Raw genomic sequence first — 20,575 nt, 5'->3', positions numbered from 1 at the left:
AATGTTTGTCATGGGAGCAGTTAAAAAAATTTGGGAAAAGTTTACTAGATATGTGAAGGGATCATACAGAGTGAAAGAAAAGAATAATTGGACATTAAAATTTAGGTAATGGTATGATGAATAAGGGAGCAAGGATTGGAATTTTTGAATAACTTGTGAATATGTGACAGGTTTGAATTTTTTTTTTCGTCTTGCAAATGAATTCAAGGCTAACACAGATAATACATTGTTGGTTTGGAGAACTGTGATGAGCATCAACTATGAAAGCTTAATGAAAAAACTGGTAGTAAACAACAGTTATTATGTAAATAAATCCAGTACAAATGATACTGAATTGAGAGCTAAATATTATAGATAATAAATGGATAATAACAAGCATAAAATATAATTTTATTGCGATTTTTCAAAATTACTCCCTCACAATATAAGAAAGAGAGAGATGTTTCTTACATTCTTTCACCATAGCAATAACACAGAAAAATTCTTAACAAAAAGTAAACTGCCAATTATTTTACACGTGGAAACTTACTTCATTATAATCTGGTATTAAATCTATTTAGGTATCAATTTTTAAAAAAAAATTTTTAATATCAAATAATTGCACACTGCTTAAATGCAGAACATTTTGTATTGTGCTTAAACTGTTCATTTCATAATGTAATTTATGGAAAAAAAAAAAAAAAGTCAAATTAGGAAACAAAGATGAAATGTCATTAAAAGATAGTGAGGTCTGTTACATAAAAGCTCACTAAATTGATGAATAATTTATTAACAACACAGATGAAGTACTCATCACTAAGCTTGTGAGCACTAACACTTTATATAATAGACAACAAAAATAATCAAGTAATTCTGGCTTCTTTTTTTAATCCCAAACAAAACCACGCCAAGAGCATTAAGATAGTTAAGCAACAAGAAATTTCATGCTGTTGCTTGTAACTAAGCCCTTTAACATATGTAGCCCAGTAATATGCAATATCTTCTGAAATTAATCACTTAGCATATTGCCTATTCTTTTTGATAACAAAATATTCAACTGTACTGATAACTGTCTATTGTGTATATTTGTATGTTATCACGCAAATATGACACTGCCCTGGTTAGATTTACATGATGACATGTAAATTTGTATTTTACAGAGAGAGAGATTTCCAATTTTCTATTTAGAGTATAAATACTTCACTGTTTATTTGGATGCCACTTGATATTTTATGAACAGAGACAGTATCCTGTTTTTCAATGAAATACAGGCCTAGTAAACTTATCTAAATGTAGAGTTAATATGCTAATTGAGCCCAGCAATCTCAGAATTTACTGCCATCAGAAAACAATTCAACACCAAGGAAGTCCAATTGACAAGAGAAGATCAGATTAATATTTTTTGTTACTGTTTTCTGTTATTTCATTTTGTTAAACGCTGAACAGCTATTGTGAGGTGTTTTAATATAAATAGTTTCTCACATACAGAAACATGACAATAAACATACTTCTACATGTTTATATTATTTTTTTAGCTAAGAATATTATAAGTGTTGCATTTCTTCATGTGAGAAAAGTCTGTATTGGTATTTGTGAAACATTCAGCTAGAAATTAAAAATGAAATTTTAAGTTTTATGAGCTCAAAATATGCTACCAATACTATTCATCCCTCCTTAGAACAGTTCTGTTTCTATCTTGCATTGCAAACAGTAAGCATAAAGTCAGAAAGAATATATCAAAACAGAAGGAAGATGAAAAGATATGTAATCAACAATATAATATTAGCGACAATCATAAAAAAAAAAAGGTGCATTTGGTGATAGGATTATGACTGTATAGTGATTTATTCATATCACAGTGACTTAAATGAGAGCCACATTTGGCTTGTTCATTATAGACATAAGTTTGTTTTTTTTTTAGTTGAGCTAAAAATTTTTAGTCAATACCCTATATGCCAAACTTCATTAAATTCTATCTAGCCAGAATGAAGTTGCTTCTTTATATGAATTTGAAATGTTTTGCCATATTTTGCCACTGAAATGGCCAGATTAAAATTAAAACTGAGATAGCCAAACAAATTTTTGCAACACACTTAAAAAATGGAAAGAAAAACACTCAATAAAAAACCAGATGGTGGTTTCAACCTGTGGTATGCATATCCCATGTAAAAGAGCAATTAACACTGAATTAACAACTACAAGGAAGGGGATCTGGAAAGTTCTGATGAACACCTAGAGCAAAAATGATATTAAAGCAAATGATATAACCACAAAGAAGAACATATTGGTAGTAGAGTTATGAAGGTAACTTATGTTCTTATATCCTTGTATGTTCTTTCTTGTGGTTCAGTTGCTTTAATATAATTTTTTGTTTAGGTATTTATCATAAAACTTCAAGACCCCCTGCCCTTGTATATAAAGAATTAGATGAAGAAGAACATATCAAACAAATTGCAGAATAAGTATTGTGAAAAAATTAAAAAATAATTTGACTTTTGATAAATGTCAAATAGACAAACTATAAAATTTATGAGGAGTAAATTTTTACTTATGTCTGTTAAGTTCTTTTTGCACAGTTACCTACCCATGAATAATATTTTTAAAAATAACATTAAACAAGATTATTTTCTGGATGGCAGATGTTACAAATCTGGCAATTATCCACTCATTACCATTCTTACAAAGTCTGCAAAATAAAAAACAAAAGATAAATTATAGCAATATGTTAGAAACAAAATGTTTAAAATTTTTATTTAAAAGTTTATTTATTATGCAAGGATAATAAATAAACTAATACCCAAGCAATTTAAAGTGACCAATGTTATTAGTATTAATATATATCAGAGACTTGCCAGCCTGGTTGGCCGAGTGGTTAGCATATCTGCTTTCCAGCCTTTTGATTGGAGAGCAGACAAGTTGAGAAAAATATATAAGAAAGCAAAACCCCATGTAAAACTAGCTAAACAAAATTCATGTGAGAAGATTCTGGTAATAACAAACATAAATATCTGGAAAGTGGAAAATTATTTTGGATGCTATTAGAAAAAGAATAGGAATGGAAAAAAGATCATCATCATCATCAAATTCCTGCCATGTACCCTCAAGGGGTGTACAGGATATGACAGTACCACATGAAAAAATTACATCATTACTAACTTCCTATCTACAATTTTCCTCCAAATCAGTCTGTTACTTGTCAAGACTCCAACATTATCAGATCTTATATTTCTATCGTCTAAGGCACTTTGTACTGTATCAATCCACCTATATCTTGGTCTTCCTCTGGGTCGTTTTCCTGCCAACCTGGCAGAGAACACTTGTTTTGCTAATCTTTCCTCTCCCATTCTATTTAAGTGACCATACCATCTGAGATTAGCTCTGCTAACGCATTCCTGGATGCTGACAATGTCAAGTTCTTTCCTAATATCCTCATTTTTAATATGATATTGCCATTGATGCCATCTGTTCATGCCTATAATTCTTTCTCAGGACTCTCATATCTGCGGTCTCTAGTCTTTGGTCAAGTGTTTTACTTCTGACCCAGCTCTCAGATCCATAAGTTAAAATTGGTTTGAACACAGTCTTGTATACAGCTAATTTAGTGTTCCGACTAATTTCTTTCTTATTCCATATGAATTTATTCAACTGACTTCCCACGATACCAGCTTTGCTGATTCTGTTGTCTATTTCTATATTTAGTTTACCATCTTCAGTAAAAATTGTGCCTAAGTAGCTGAAATGTTTTACTTGTTCCACAGGTTCTCCATTCACAACACAGTTGACATTTTCAATGATTCTGCCTATTTTCATTGTCTTTGTCTTTTTATTGCTGACCTTCATACCATATCTATTACAACAACTATTCAATTTAGTCAGAGAATCTTGCAGACTTGTAGCGGATTTATTTAGAAGTATAACATCATCCGCATAAAGCAAAGAGCTGACATTAACATCTCCAATTTTGATATCAGGTTTAATACCACATTCCTTCATAATGTGATCCATATAGATAATGAATAACAGAGGGGATAATGTACATCCTTGTCTCACACCAGATTTAATATTAAACCATCTTCCTGTACTTCCTTCAATTCTAACTGCTGACTCACAACTCAAATAAAGACTAAGTATTGCTTGATATAATGCCCCATTGACACCATATAACTGCAGCGTATTGAATAGCTTCTCTCTTGGCACCTTGTCATATGCCTTTTCCAAATCGACAAAACTTAAATACAGATCTTTGTTATATTCCCATGCTTTCTCGACTATTTGTCGTAAAGTGAAGATCTGATCCTGACAGCCTCTATTTGGCCTGAATCCAGCTTGTTCTTCACCAAGCTTTTCTTCCACAATTCTTCTCAACCGTTTCTCAAGTATACTTGCATAGATCTTGCCAGGAACACTCAGTAGGGAAATACCTCTGTAATTCTCACATTCAGTTTTATTTCCCTTTTTATATATGGGTACTATGAGAGCTCTACTCCAATCTTCGGGAATTCGTCCCTCTGTCCAGGCTTTCTGAACTATGCAGTGCAGCCACTGTAAGACTCTTATACCACCATACTTCAGCATTTCTGGTCGAATATCATCTACTCCTGCTGCCTTTCCACATTTCAAGCCTTTGATGGCTTTTTCTACTTCAAGTATGGATATGTATTCCTGAATGCATGCCTGGTCAGTGTTTTTTATCACTGTGCTGTCATCACTGCTTGTTTCATTTAGCAGTTTTTCAAAGTAATTACTCCATACTTCAAGGATATCTTTTTCTCCTGTTTTCATTTCACCTTTATCATCTCTAATTCCTTTTACAGCACTCTTTCCTCCATTCCTAAGCTTCTTCAACAACCTCCAGAATATTTTGCCACCTTCTTGATATTTATTTTCTATATTCTTGCCAAAGTCCTCCCATGACTTTTGTTTAGCTAGTTTTACACACTGTTTAGCTTTCTTACATTTGTCTCTGTATTCTGTAAGAGTAAAAGCTGACTTATTTGCCAGGAACTTTTGATATGCTTTCTTCTTTTCCTTCACTGCCTCTTTAACTTCCTGTGTCCACCAGGGAGTTCTGATTTTTTTATCCTTGCACACAACCTCACCGCATGCCTCTCTGGCAGAATCAATCAATGTTTCCTTCAGAGTTTGCCACTGAATCTCCAAGGTTTGATTCCTGTTCTCAAACTCTTTAATTTTTTTTTCAATAATCTTTCTGTATTTTAGTCTACAGTTCACATCTGAGAGCTGCTCAACTTTTATTCGCTTTAAAACTTTCTTACATGTTATTCTTTTCAATATGAAATTCAATTTTATCCTGCTCAAGACTAAATAGTGATCACTTCCAATTTCAAATCCTCTGTACACTCTGGTGTCCTGCACCAGGGAGAAAACATCACTATCAACAATAACATAGTCAATGAGACTTTTCTTATTCCTAGCCTCTTCTCTCCATGTGAATTTGTGCACATTTTTATGTTGGTACATGGTGTTAGTAATAACCAGTCCATGTCCTGAGCAGAAATCCAACAGATATTTGCCATTATTATTAGCTTTGCTCTTTTCTCCAAATTTACCCAAAATATTTTTGTATGTCTCACAATCATTTCCTACTCTACTATTTAGATCCCCAACAAGGACCAACTTTTCCTTTTTCATTGTGTCAGTTGATTTTTCTAAAGCCTCAAAAAATTCCTCCACTTTTACCTTAGTAGACCCTTCTGTGGGACCATAGGCACAAATAAGTCTCATTGTCCAGTTCCCCATTCTCATATTTGCCCACATTACTCTACTTGAGACTGACTGCCATTCAAGAAGATTAGCCTCGTATTTTGTGTTGAATACTATGGCTACTCCTTCTTTTCCTTGATTGTCATTGCCTGAATATAACATTTTGTATTTATTGCTCAGAAAGATCTCACCAGTTTTGGTCTTTTTTGTTTCAGTCACCCCTATTATGTCGATCTGGTACTTATCTAATTCCTCAGCTAGCTCCATTTCTTTGCCATTCAGGCTTCTTACGTTGATAGTACCGATCTTTAACTCTGGTGATGTTGAGTTGGGGTTTGTTTTCAGATTTGTTCCAGTAGCTGACTTTTCGCTGTTCGCCCTGGTTCCCTGGCGAAAACAACGGGGGCCTTGTTTAACCGGGCGACGCCCCAGCCGGCATGAAATTTTGTCATGTTGTACCATCATTTTTTATTTTGGTTTAACCAATAAGAATACAATTTGGTCGGCTAAATCCCAAATTGCCAGCCCATCCTCGTTCGTTCAGTATCAAAGTAGATACCCAACAGGGTGCACCACGAGAAGGTGAGGATTGGACATTAGGTCAGAAGCCCTGGTCGGTTCTCCGCATTCCTTTAAAGGCTATGTGGAGGTCTCCTCTCAGTTATACAGCTTTGACCCTTAAGCACCCCTGGAAAAAAGATTACTGTTAAAAAAAGAAATAAAAAAAATGAGCAAGGTGATGACATGAAAAGTGAAGACAGAGATATCCTGGATGTCAGGAGTAATTACTTCGAAAGACTACTAAATGAAACAAGTAGTGATAGCACGGTGGTAGAAAACATTAAAAGAAGAATGTGATCAGAGGTACATATCATTACTTAAAGTAGAAAAAAGTTACGCAACGCCTGAAATATAGAAAGGCAGCTGGAGGATGATATTTGATCAGAAATGCACAAATATGGAGAGATAAAAGTTTTGCAGTGGCCACATTGCATAATTCAGAAGGCCTGGTCAGGTCAAAATTAGAGATGATTGGAGAAGTACTCTCATAGGGTGTTAGAGCTAGGTTTTTTACTTGGAAAGTGGCGAATGAGTGGAATAAGCTGCCAGAGTCTGTTGTAGGTGCCATGACTGTAAATGAGTTCAAGGCGAAGTATGATAGATACTGTGTGAATGTTTGAATAGTTGCTTTGGACATGATGTTAGGGCCTCCCTCAATGAGTCTAAGGACTCCTTGGAGTTTCCCCGTACTACTACTAATAATAATAACAACAGTTCCCCATCTATAAAAAGGGAAATAAAATTAAATGTGAGGATTAACAGAGGAATTTCAGTATTCTGTGTCTCCCCTATTAAGATTCATGTAACTATAAGGTGATTCAAAAAGATGGATTCAATTTTGCATGGCTATATTTCCTGAACTATACATCGTATGTGAATGATCTACATAACATTTGAAACAGGAGGTTCTAAAGTTTGAAATACTACTGCTAGAGCGCTTGTCTAGAGCACAGCAACATCAGTTGTGAGCAAAATGGCTACTATGCAGCACAAAAATGTCTGCATTTGTGTACTCATTAAAACTGAGTCAGTAACTGCGGTGCAGCGTGTGTTTCGTCAGCATTTAAACCTCCAAAGAGGAAGAGCATTTATCGTTGGAATTATCAATTTGAGCAAACAGGTTGTCTATGTAAGGGAAAAAGCTAGACATCCTTCTTCAGGTATGGGATGAATTCAGCTACTGTCCTGATGTTATCCGTGCAGCCGGAGGGGGGGGGGGGGCACATTGAACATCTATAAACTTTATGAGTATAATCAAATATACTTTACATCATATTTGTCACTAATTCTATGTTTGATATATAGACGTACAAAATTGAGCATCTTTTTGAATCACCTTGTATATGTGACAAAAGGACAAGAAAAATTGTGAAAACTTGGGAAAGAACAAGGTGGGTTTATGATCATATTTTCACTTTAAGACAAACAGATGAGAAATCATGGGAGAACAACAACAAGGATTTGTATTTAAGTTCTATGCTTTTTTCTAGATCTGGAAAAGGCATACAAGGTGTTCAGAGAAAGTTTTTCAAAATGCTATAATTCTGCAGGTAAATGGAATATCATACAGAGCAATTCCATTCCATTCATGTGCTGTTTCCTATCTAGGAGGTTGACTACCATGATGTGACTCATGGTTAACTACGGGCATAACGACATGTGGTGAGGACCCTATCTCTTTCACATATTGTCGTAAGTATTCATGACTGTAATCCGTGTGTGTTCACGGAGCCGGTTTGCCTGTTCTGAGGGACGAAAAAAGTTTCTGGGTGAAAAAAACCCTCTACCTCCGTATGAGACCGGCTAACTCACCTTTAGTTAAAAGAGACCAGATAAAGGTTCCTCACATCATAGATAGGAATCGAACCCAGTCTTTCCAACCAAAGGGCTTCATTTATACCAACTGAGCTATGGAGACTCACAGAGCAATTGCATAGTCTATATTTAGATTGTAAGTTAGCAGTTAGAATTGAAGGACATACAGGATGATGGCTTGATGTAAAATCAAGTGTAAGAAAGGGGTGCGTACTATCTCCACTCTTATTTGTCATCTGTATGGACTGCATTATGAAAGAAAGTGGAATTAAACCTAATATTAGAATCAGACATATCAAACTTATCACTTTGCTTCATGCAAATGATGTACTCCCAAACAAATTTAGTGCAAATCTTTAGTATAATAAAAACACCAAATATATGAAAATAAGCAGGAATATAGAAAACTTCAGTTGCATTCCTCAATGGAGTACCTTATAGAACAAGTAAAATATTTTAGTTATTTAGGTACAATTTTTAGTGAAAATGGCAAACTAAAATATTTAAACATAACAGAATAACAAAAACTGGTATGGTGGAGAGCCAAAACACTAAACCAAGAGTATGCAAAATAGTGTTCAAGCTAGTTTCAAGAGTTATGGATCTGAGAGATGAGCTAGAAATAAAGCACTTGATCAAAATTTACAGCTATGAGAGTTCTGAGAATAATTAGAAAAGTGAAGAAATGCATCAGTAACAGAATCATTAAAAATGAAGATATTAGAAAGTAACTTGACACTGTTAGTATTCAAAAATGTATGAGCAGAGCTAATCCAAGGTAGCAAAACAGTTGTTCGATGCCAAGGCAGGGAAAAGACCTAGACGAAGACTACAATCCTAGTGAATTGATTCAATTAGAAGTGCACTAGAAGACTAAAAAATATCAGATATGATAACACTGGCATGTTGAAAGACTAGACTAATTTTGTGGAAGAATGTTGACAGAAGATTAGTAATAATATATAAACTACTGCCTCATGTTATAATTTTTCCTGTACATACATCTACTGAGGATATATCAGGAAATGGATGATGATTAAACACTATGACTATCACACAACAGAACACTTAGTAGAGAAATTCCACAGTAATTCTTATTCCTTTTTTTTTTTTTTTTTTAATAGATGGATACTATGAGAGCTCTACTCCAAATCATTGGGAATTTGACCTTCTGACCAGGCCATCTAAATTATGCAGTGTAGCCATTACAAAACTTTTATACCTCCCTTCTTAAACATTTCTGGTCAAATATTATCTCCTTCAGCAGCATTTCAAGTTTTTGATGGCATTTCTACCTCAAATATTGATATATACTCCTCTTTGCATTCCTCTTGAAAATTTTCTACCAATGCTTGGTTCATTTTAACAGGCTTTCAAATTAATTACTCCAGACATCTAGACTATCCTTATGTTCGATTTTCCTGTCACCTTTATCATCTTTTATCTTTTTACTCTTATCGATTTCTGAGCTTTTTCAATAGCCTCCAAAACATTTCCCCACCTTCCAGATATTTATTTTTCATACTCTTACCCAAGTCTTCTCATGACTTGTTTAGCTACTTTTACACAAAGCTTAGTTCTCTTACACTGAGACTCCAAGGTTTGGTTCTCGTTTTCAATTTGTTTCATTTTTTTTTTTCAATAATGTTTGTAGAGTCTAGTCTAAAATTTACCTGTAAAAGCTGCTCAACTTTAATTCTCTTTAAAACTTTCTTACATACTGTTCTTTTCATTGCAATATACATTTTTATCCTGCTTAGTACTAAGTAGTGGTCACTTCCAATTTCAAATCCTCTGTGCAGTCTTGTATCCAGAACCAGCATGATGATATCACTATCAACAATGACATACTCAATGAGGCTTTTCTTATTTCTTGTCTTCTCTTCATGTGAACTTTCACATCTTTATGTTGAAACATTGTGCTAATCCACGTACTAAGCAGAAGTCCAATACATACCATTATTATCGGCTTTGCTCTTTTCTCCAAATTTTCTCCAATTTGGAAAAAAGGGCAAAGCTGATAATGGAATTGCTACTCCTTCCTTTCCTTGATCATTACCACCTGAAAATAACATCCTATACTTATTATTTAGTAATATCTTACCTATTTTTGTCTTCTTTGTCTCAGTAATGTCGATTATGTCCATGTGGTGCTTTTCCAATTCTTCTGCAAGTTCGATGTCCTTTCGATTAATACTCCTCATATGGATGGTTTTTATCTTCAGTTCTTCTTTATGCTGGGTTTCTTCTTCTAGATGTTGAGCTGGGGCTTGTTCCAGTAGCTGACTTTTCACTCTTCACCCTGGTTCCCTGACAAAAAAATAGTAGGGACCTTGTTTAACTAGGTGATGCCCCAGTCAGCATGAAATCTTATCATGTTGTACCATCATATGCATTTGTGGTATAATGCCAATAGAGTATCATTTGGTCAGCTAAGTCCCAAATTGCCAGCTTATCCTCATTCGTTCATCTCATTCATTCAGTACCCAGTAGATTCCTACTAATGGGGGTGTGCACCACATAAAAGTGAGAATTGGACATTAGGTCAGAAGCCCTAGTCAGTTCTCTGTTCCCAAAAGGTGGTGTTGCAGACATTGGTCTACAACCTCTGATGGGAAGGATTCAGATAAAAATTCTGTATGGCTACAGGAACTGCAAAAATAAGTGAACTCTGGATTTTGTTAGTTGATTTTGTTGTGCACATGACTGACAGCATCCAGTTATCGTTTCATATTTCAATCAAAGGAAACTTTATAATATTTTTTTTTTTTTAAGTGTATATGAACTTTTATTACTTTAAAAGGAAAGGATTATGAGGATTTTCTTTTTGTTAAAAGATTTTTAAGATTTCAAATCAGTTGTTTCAACTTTTTTTTTCTACCCACAATTCCATTTCATTGCTGACCTTTGCTTACTGAAAAACTGCTGAAGGGCAGCGAAATTTACAAACACATATATCATATACCATAAGTCAGCTATTTATTGAATGATGCAATGCTTACAGTTCATTTATGCTAAGTCAAATTAGAAAGAAAGAGAGGCACATCAGAGGAATCTTAGGTTTCTGAAACTTAGTGGAAGGAAGAAACACTTAAAAAATAAACAAAAATTTTCATACTGACCCCATGCAAGATCTATAACAGCAGTACCATGTGTAGGCAAGTGGATAAAGAGAAAGAAGGAATCCATTAAGAAGTTTTTTTGAAACACTGTGGAACACATTCATCAGGACAACAGTATGAGAAATGCTGTTTGAAAGAAGAAGGGTAGTTTTTTTTATGCAATTCCCACTCATGAAAGGTTGCAAATCTATAGAACATTAGTACCATGAGTGGGTTATGGATTTTTTTTTTTTTAAATTCTATTTTTATTAATAAAAACAGAGGAATAAATCTTTTCTGAATAGTTTAACCATTATCACTTTACAAACAGTAACCAACAATCAACATACAGTTTAAAAAAGAGCAGTGAAAACAAAATGGAATAAATATTCTCTTCATTGAGATAAAACAAAACATGTCCGATAAAAGAAATAAAACACAAAGAAACAAATAACATAAAACTTACCTTCATAATGCACATTTCCTTGAGTATCCTCCTGACCTATAAGCAACTGCTCTACTTCATCATCTGTTAATTTTTCTCCTAGTACAAAACACAAATAAGAAAAATTAAAGGCAATTACATAATTTTATAAAAAAATATTTTTAAATCAATAAAAAATCCAGAGTTGAATCTAAAAAGAATTTCAAGACAAGTTTATCAATTGACTGAATGTAAAAGCATGAAGCAACTGTAATAAAAATTATTCATATCAAATATAGAACATAAGCAAATCACCTCAAATGCAAACATGGTGCACCAAAATTCTCCATAAGATTGATCAATTCTATCCAGAAGAGAGCAATCCAGCTAATTAATGTTCAGTTTCTGCCTTATGCCTCTTCAGATACTTTCATGGACAGTGCTCTCTTGAATTGGCCCTGTTATTCCTCCACCCCCCTCCAAAATCATTAAAACAAGAGCCACTGTTAACCAACACCCTTTTACAGTCCATCTTAAAACACACACTGAACCAACTTCACAAATTCACTGCCGCCTTTTTTATTCTATCTACCTCTGTCCATTGAAACAGTCTCCCCCCACCAACTCTGCCTCCTCCTCCAAAGATTACTACCCTCAACTGTTCAAGCAAAATGTGAGCAGACTCCTCCTTTCTTCTATTCCTCTTGCCCACACATGCCACTTGTGTGTTATAGGTCTTGTGGCCTTTCGTGTGTAGACCAGATATAAAAAAAAAATGGTGATTTTTACATATTATCTGACTGTAGGGTGATATTATCATATCACCCTACAGTCAGATTCCTGTAAGTGGCGGATTGTCGACTGCCGGTAATACTTGCAGTTCACTTCCTGCACTGTCATCTCATCAACTCATTATGGTATCACTGACTGTTGACCTGGAATGATTAAATTTGTCTACAATTTGCCAAACAGGTAGACCTGCAACATGGCATCCTATAAGTACACCCCCTTCAAATTCCATCATTTCCCTTCTTGCAGCCATTGCACCTGGACACAGTTGCACTGATTTGGGAGCATAATATTCCTTCAGTCTATACCAACTACAAACATGTGACTATTAGATGGCACAATGCACCTTGTACATGGGGGGTTTCTGCTGACATCTTTCCAAGCAGGGTAGCATTAAACCTGACATCAAAATCAGGCGTGTTGAACTGAAGTCTCTGCTTAGTTAAAGAGATATTTTATGTCTAAATATATCCACTAAAAGTCTTCAGGATTCCTTAAGGAAACTATCATCATCAAATTCCTGACATGTACACTAAAGTGGTGTACAGGATATTATGATAGTACTACATGAAGAACTTACATCATCATTATTAACTTCCTATTAACAATCTTCCTCCAAATCAATGTGTTATCTGTCAAGACTCCAATATTATCAGATTTTATATTTCGGTCTTCTAAGGCACTTTTTACAGTATCAATCAACCTCTATCTTGGTTTTCCTCTGAGTCTTTTTCCTGCCAACCTGGCAGAAAACACTTGTTTTGCTACTCTTTTCTCTCCCATTCTGCTTAAGTGGCCATACCACCTGAGATTACCTCTGCTAACACATTCCTGGATTCTAACAATTTCAAGTTCTATCATAATATGCTACTTTTTGATATGTTATTGCCACTGATCCACCTGTTCACACCCCAAATCTTTCTCAGGACTCTCATATCTGTGGTCTCTAGTTTTTAGTCAAATATTTTATTTCTAACCCAGCACTCAGATCTGTAAGTTAAAATTGGTTTCAACATTGTCTTATACAAGCTAATTCAGTGTCTTGACTAATTTCTCTCTTACTAGATAAACATTTATTCAGTTGACTTCCTATTATACCAGCTTTGTTCATCCCATTATCTATTTCCATATTTAATTTACCATCTTCACTAAAAATTGTGCCTAAGTAGCTGAAATGCCAGCTACTCTATAGTTTCTCCATTCACGATGTAGTTGATATGTCTTTATCTTGTTATTGCTGATTTTCATACCAGATTTATTACAACATTTATTCAATTTAGTCAGGAAATCTTGCAAACTTATACTGGATTTATTTAAAAGTATAACATCAACTGCATAAAGTAAAGAGCTGAGATTAACATATCCAATTTTGATATCAGGTTTAATACCACTTTCCTTCATAATGTGATCCATATAGATAATGAATAAGAAAGAAGATAATGTACGTAGGCTGTTCAATAAGTAATAAGACTATATTTATATAGAAAACAGATTACCTTTAATCGTCATCATTTACATGGTCTTTTTTGAAGTAACTACTGTGAGATGTGATGCATTTGTCCCAACGTTGCGTCCACATGTGAGAGTCTGTTTTTTGAGAGTTCTTTTAAAACTGCCTCTGCAGCTTTTACACATGCTTTGTTGCTTTCAAAATGGCAGCCTCTTAGTGGTTTCTTGAGCTGAGGAAACAGCCAGAAATCGCACGGTGCGAGATCAGGACTGTATGGAGGGTGTGGTAGAATATCTGTGTTGTTCTTCTGCAAAACGTCCACTACACAACCAGCAATATGTGGCCTTGCATTATCATGGTGCAATAAGAACCCATTCTTCAGCAATGGACGCTTCCTTTTGACGTGCTTAATGATAATCGCTGCTGTGTGGATCATTGTCTCTTTGATAAACATTGAAGGTATTCCCTCACATCCAAGATCTTCTACATTTTGCCTTCCTTCCTTCCTTAAAAGTTTTATGCCAGCGAAAAACACTTGCCCTCGGCATTGCTTCATCGTGGAAAGCTTCGCGTATCATGTTAAAAGCGTCTGATGCCAATTTTTGCAAACGCACACAAAATTTAATCGCATAACGCTGTTCCAAGGACGCTTCCATTTCGAAGACTGGCCACACCTCGTAGGCACGGCGATGAGCACTTGCATGTAGTCAAGTGATACTCTGGCACATTAGCCCATATACGCCATCTATCAACCTCTTTTGTTAATATATACAGCAACATTAATATTGTGATGAGTGGTTTCGCCACAGTAAAATTACTCTTATTACTTATTGAACAGCCCACGTACATACTTGTCTAATACCAGATTTAACATCAAACCTTATTTCTATACTTCTGTCAATTCTAACTACTGACTTACAACTCAAATAAAGACTAAGTCTTATTTGATATAATACCCGATTGTCACAATATAACTGTAGCGTTTTAAATAGTTTTCTCTCAGTACCTTGCCATTTGCAGGTCTACAAAACTTAAATGCAGATCTCTGTATATTCCCATGATTTCTCAACTAACTGTTGCAAAGTGAAAATGTGATCCTGACAGCCTCTATTTGGCCTGAATCCAAGTTTCCCTTCCACAATCCTTCTAAGCTGTTCCTCAACTGAGCATTTCTGGTCGAATATTATCTACTCCCACTGCCTTAACACATTTCGAGCTTTTGATGGCTTTTTCTACTTCAAGTATGGATATGCATTCCTGATTGCATGCCTGCTGAGTGTTTTTTTACTATTGTGCTGTCACTTATTGTTTTGTTTAGCAATTGTTTTTAAGTAATTACTCCATACACCATAGATATCTTTTTCACCAGTTTTCATGTTGCCTTTATCATCTCTAATTCCTTTTACAGTACTCTTTCCTCCATTTCTGAACTTTTTCAACTGCCTCCAGAATCTTTTGCCACCTTCCTATATTTATTTTCTATGTTCTTACCAAAGTCTTCCCATGACTTTTGTTTATCTAGTTTTACACAGCTTTCTTACATTTGTCTCTGTATTCTCTAAGAGCACAAGCTGAATTATTTGCCAGGAAGAACTTTCTATATGCTTTCTTCTTTTCCTTCACTGCCTGTTTGACTTCCTGTGTCCATCATGGAGTTCTGATTTTTCTATCCTTGCAGACAACCTCACCACATGCCTCTTTGGCTGAATCAATTAATGCTTCCTTCAAGCCTTGCCACTGAATCTCCAAGGTTTGCTTCCTGTTCTCAAACTCTTTCATTTTTTTCTTGAATAATGTTTGTGTATTTTAGTTTACAATTCACATTTGAGAGTTGCTTAACTTTTATTTGCTTTAAAACTTTCTTATACGTTCTTCTTTTCAACATGAAATTCAATTTTATCCTGCTCAAGACTAAATGGTGATCACTTCCAGTTTCAAATCCTCTGTACACTGTAGTGTCCTGCACCAGTGAGAAAACATCACCATCAACAATAACATAAATCAATGAATTAAAGATACCAAGAAACCAAATACTTGGTTTTATCTTTTATCCAAGTGTAAGCAAACAAAAAATGTGCCTGAAGTATTTTCAGGACTGGGACAACTCATGGTAAAAGTGGTATGACTTCACATCACTTGTCTGAGTATCCCATAATGCAAAGCAAATCTCCTTGCAGATATGTATAATGCTATGCATTAAGGAAAGGGTCACTACCCAGACCGGTTTCGACCTTTATTGAGGTCTCATCAGTGAGAGCTAGACCCAGAGGTGATACCAAGGTTGAAGTAATGCAGAAGTCATATTTCCGTATATGTGTTGAAAGGAAAAACTTTCAACAATAAGTGAATGAAACTTTTATTCTTTGCTTCTTTTCTCTATGTGAATTTATGCACTTTTTTATGTTGGAACATTGTGCTAGTAATAACCAGTCCATGTCCTGAGCAGAAATTCAACAGGTATTTGCCATTATTATTAGCTCTGCTCTTTTCTCCAAATTTTCCCAAAATATTTCTGTATGGTTGACAATCTCATTTCCTACTCTGCGATTTAGATCCCCAACAAGGACCAACTTTTTGTTTTTCATCGTGTCAGTTGCTTTCTCTAAAGCCTCAAAAAATTCCCAACTTCTACCTTAGTAGAAACTTCTGTAAGACCACAGGTGCAAATAAATCTCATTGTCCAGTTCCCCATTCTCATATTTGCCCACATCATTCTAATTGATACTGCCTGCCATTCAAGAAGATTAGCCTCATATTTAGTGTTGAATACTAGAGCTATGCCTATCCAGAAGAGAAGATGAGCGATGAACCACCATACTAATGAACTGGATTCTAAAAGAAGGGAAACAAGGCCGAGGACATCCTAAAAGAAGGAAGAGTGATGAATTGTCAAATTTTGTTGGGAAAAATTGGTCAACCCTTGCCAAGAACAGAGAAAGATGGAAGGTACTGGGAGGAGGCCTTCGTCCAGCAGTGGACCAAAAATGGCTGAAAAGAAGAAAAAGAGTATAGCTACTACTTCTTTTCCCTGATTGTTATTGCCTGAATATAACATTTTGTATTTATTGCTTAGAAAGATCTCACCAGTTTTTGTCTTTTTTGTTTCAGTCACCCCTATTATGTCGATCTGGTAGTTTTCCAATTCTTCCATTAGCGCCATTTCTTTGCCATTCAGGCTTCTTATGTTGACAGTACCAATCTTGAACTCTGCTGATGTTAGGTTGGAGTGTGTTTCAGAATTAGTTCCAGTAGCTGACTTTTTGCTGTTTGTCCTGGTTCCTTGGCAAAAACAATGAGTGGGGGCTTTGTTTAACCAATCAATGCCCCAGCTAGCATGAAATTCTGGTATATTGTACCTTCATTTTGCTTAAAGCCAATAAGAATACAATTCTGTTGGCTCAATCCCAAATTACCAGCCTATCCTCATTCTTTCAGTATTCAGGTAGATACTTAACAAGGTGCACCATAAGAAGGTAATGACAGGCAATAAAAGCAATATCTGGTGAGAATTATATGACATTAGTAGAATTCTGGAAGAAATTTAATGTTAAATCTGCTACTGAAAATATTCATCAATATTAGAATGAAATTACTGCTAGCAATGTGCAAGCCGTTTGGAAGCACATTCTTCCGCATTGTGCAAAAAATTCTGGAAGCTTTTCAAATGAAATGGATAATGTTGTTGAGGAAATTGCCAACATCTGGCATGAACTGGGTTTTGATGAGATTGATAATGATAACGTCCAAGAGTTTTAAATCTCATTCTGAAGAATTGAGTGATTCTGACCTGCTAAATTTAGATGCACAGCAGGAAGATACCAAAGAATATGAAGAAAATTTAACCACTGAAAGTCAGCCAAAAGAGATCTCACAGAAACAATTTGAAAATATTTTTCATACAATCAAAGTTTTTAAGCAGCAATGCCTAGAGGCTGACCCTGATGAAGAGAGAAGTAGTAAAATTTGCAGAAGAATAGAAGAGGCAATAGAGCCATACTGTCGGTTGTATGAAAAAAAAAAAAGAAACAAAATGCCCACCAAACTACGTTAGCTCAATTCTTTGTTAAGAAGCAGAATAATAAAATTTATATTCTGAATATGTTTTATTGTCTTTCAGCTTCATGGTTTTCCTTTAACTAGGCCCTGAGACATACCTTAATTATTTTATAAAAAATTTAAGGTTCTAAAAAAAATTTGAGGAACGAATTATGCTTTTTCTCATAGGTTATTATATTCGATTAGTGTGTTTTCAATTAATGCACCTGTTTTAAGGAATGCATTAGGTGCCCTAATCGAGAGATTGCTGCATATGATTTTTGTTTAATTGAAAAGTAAAATAAAATAGTCAGTCTTCACTTATGTCTGCAACTTACAACACTTATATCTACAACAACCATCCCCATTAACAGATCTGCCTCACTCCTGTGACCCATAGTCCAGGGTGTTATTGCTAACATATTATTCAAGAAATATTTTTCTCAGGCTATTTCTCAGTAATAGCCTGAGAGATGCCAGGCAAGTAAACCCTCAGACTTTTGGAAGGAATGTAACATCTTTACCTAAACAAAAATTCTAAAAAGTTTATACAAAAAAACTGGAGGAGGCATTTGTCTCTGTTAATAAGGATATTTGATCATTTGAACATGGAGAGGTTTAACAAAGTGGAAAGAAAGATGCAAGAACAATTGCTTGCTAAAGGATATTTATGCAGAAAAGAAAGGCAAATTGTATAGACTAGGTTGAAAGGTTTTTCATTTGATTATACTATAAATTAAAGATGTCAAGAAATTATGTTTTAATCCTTTATCCAGCTGTAAGCAAACAAAGTTTGCTCTTGAAGTATCTTCACGACAGGGCTACTTGCATAATTGTAAAGGTTGATGACTTCACACACCAGTTGGTTTAGTATCCCATAATGCAAAGCAGACTCCCTTTCAGATATATATAATACTATATATTATAGAACGTGCCACCACCCAAACCAGTTTTGACCTATTTAAGTAAAGGGTCTTTGCCAAAAACTAGATGATCCCTCAGATCACTAACCTGAATGAGTCATCCAAAAGATCATTTTAACTCAAGACTCAGTTACTCAAAGATACTCAGTGATGGTTCTACCCAATGACTGGCACACCCTACTACTGGGCAAAACCACTCATCTCCCAGGGAAAAAGCATCCACCAAAGGGCACTGATAAAGGCCAGGTTTGTAGAAGCTATACCACAGGCAAGCATCAAATGGAATGCAGTGGGCCCCACATCCATGGGGGCGAGAACCAAAAGAGATACCAATGTTGAAGTAATGCAAAAGTCATATTTCCCATATGCAAAAAATGAATAGGTGTATTACCTTATTATTAAAATACTCTGGATCAGAGATAGATGTTGAAAGTTTTTTCACGTATAAGCAAACAAAGTGTGTGCATGTAACCAAATGAAAAAACTTTCAGCATCCATCACTGATCCTGGTATCTCTTCTGGATCTGGCTAACATTGATGAGACCTCAAATAAAGCTCAAAACCAATCTGGGCAGTGGACCTCTTTCCATAATGCAAATTTAAGGAAGCCTGTGAAATTTTCATCAACCATCCTAATCTAAATAATAATAATGATGATTTTAAAATCTCAAGATTATGGATGGCACACAAGCCTACAACTTGTTTCCAGCTCTCCAGCAAACCCTCCCTTCAAGATTATCATCATCATCAAATTCCTGACATGTACCTTCAAGGGGTGTACATGATATTATGATAGTACTACATGAAGAACTTACATCATTACTAACTTCCTATCTACAATTTTCCTCCAAATCAACTTGTTATCTGTCAAGACTCCAACATTATCAGATCTTATATTTCTGTCTTCTAAGGCACTTTTTATTGTATCAATCTACCTAATACCTTGGTCGCCTTTGGGTTTTTTTCCTGGCATAGAACATTTCTTTTGCTAATATTCCTTTTGCATGCTGTTTAAGTGACCATACTACCTGAAATTAGTTCCGCTAACATATTCCTGGATGCAAACAATGTAAAGTTCTTTCCTGATATCTTTGCTTTTAATATGACATTGCCATTGATGCCATTTGTTCATGCCCCTAATCTTTTTCAAGACTCTCACATCAGTTGCACTTAAGGGTCAAAGCTGTATAACTGAGAGGAGACCTCCACTTCAGGATTATAGGTCACCTATAATCTCACACCTCCTATTTCATATATTGGCCACCATCAATACTGTTTGTTTTAATTATCTGTTAGATTACTAACAGATAATTAAAACAAACAGTAATCAGATAATACTAACAGATAATCTGTTAGTATTATCAGTTAGCCAAATAGATAACAGATGTCTAGCTTTGATGTAATATGATTTTGACAAAAGAGTTACTTTAACATACTAAATATATTGTAACATAGCCTTGTGATCATAAAGCAGAGAATATTTGAATTCGAGAATTCATTAAACTAAATAGAAATATAAATTAATCTCCTGAAAAGTAGTCTCCTTGGTTTGCCATACACCTGTCCTAAAATTCATTTTTAAACAGTTCTGGAAGTCATCTTTCTTTCTTTCTTTTAAGTGCATTGCTATGGCTGTTTCAATTTCTTGTGTTGATGCGAAATGCTTTCCTGTCATCACTGATTTCAACTTTAGAAAAAGCTAGAAGTCACGGGATACTAAACCGAGTGAATACAAAAGATGTAAGCACACGGTATTTTTTTTGTCCTACAACAA

General features: G+C 35.0%; 1 protein-coding gene across 1 annotated transcript in view; it reads right to left on the bottom strand.

Moving 5' to 3' along the window:
* Nucleotides 1–369: 369 nt before the first annotated feature.
* Nucleotides 370–20,575, bottom strand: part of LOC150110357 (myosin-2 essential light chain-like) — a 38,544-nt gene continuing 18,338 nt past the window's right edge. The window contains exons 5-6 of the mRNA XM_090399030.1: nucleotides 11,647–11,724; nucleotides 370–2,665 (exon numbers count right to left, since the gene is read on the bottom strand). Of these exons, the coding sequence (XP_090255156.1) occupies nucleotides 2,637–2,665; nucleotides 11,647–11,724 (107 nt within the window). The 3' untranslated portion in view covers nucleotides 370–2,636. The remainder of the gene's footprint in view (nucleotides 2,666–11,646; nucleotides 11,725–20,575) is intronic.

Source organism: Typopeltis vanoorti, chromosome 1 (assembly GCF_054136105.1).
Source record: "Typopeltis vanoorti isolate ZY-2024b chromosome 1, IOZ_Tvanoo_1.0, whole genome shotgun sequence".
NCBI lineage: Eukaryota > Metazoa > Arthropoda > Arachnida > Uropygi > Thelyphonidae > Typopeltis > Typopeltis vanoorti.
The sequence above is the reverse complement of the archived record's forward strand: the minus strand, read 5'-3'. Positions and strand labels throughout refer to the sequence as shown.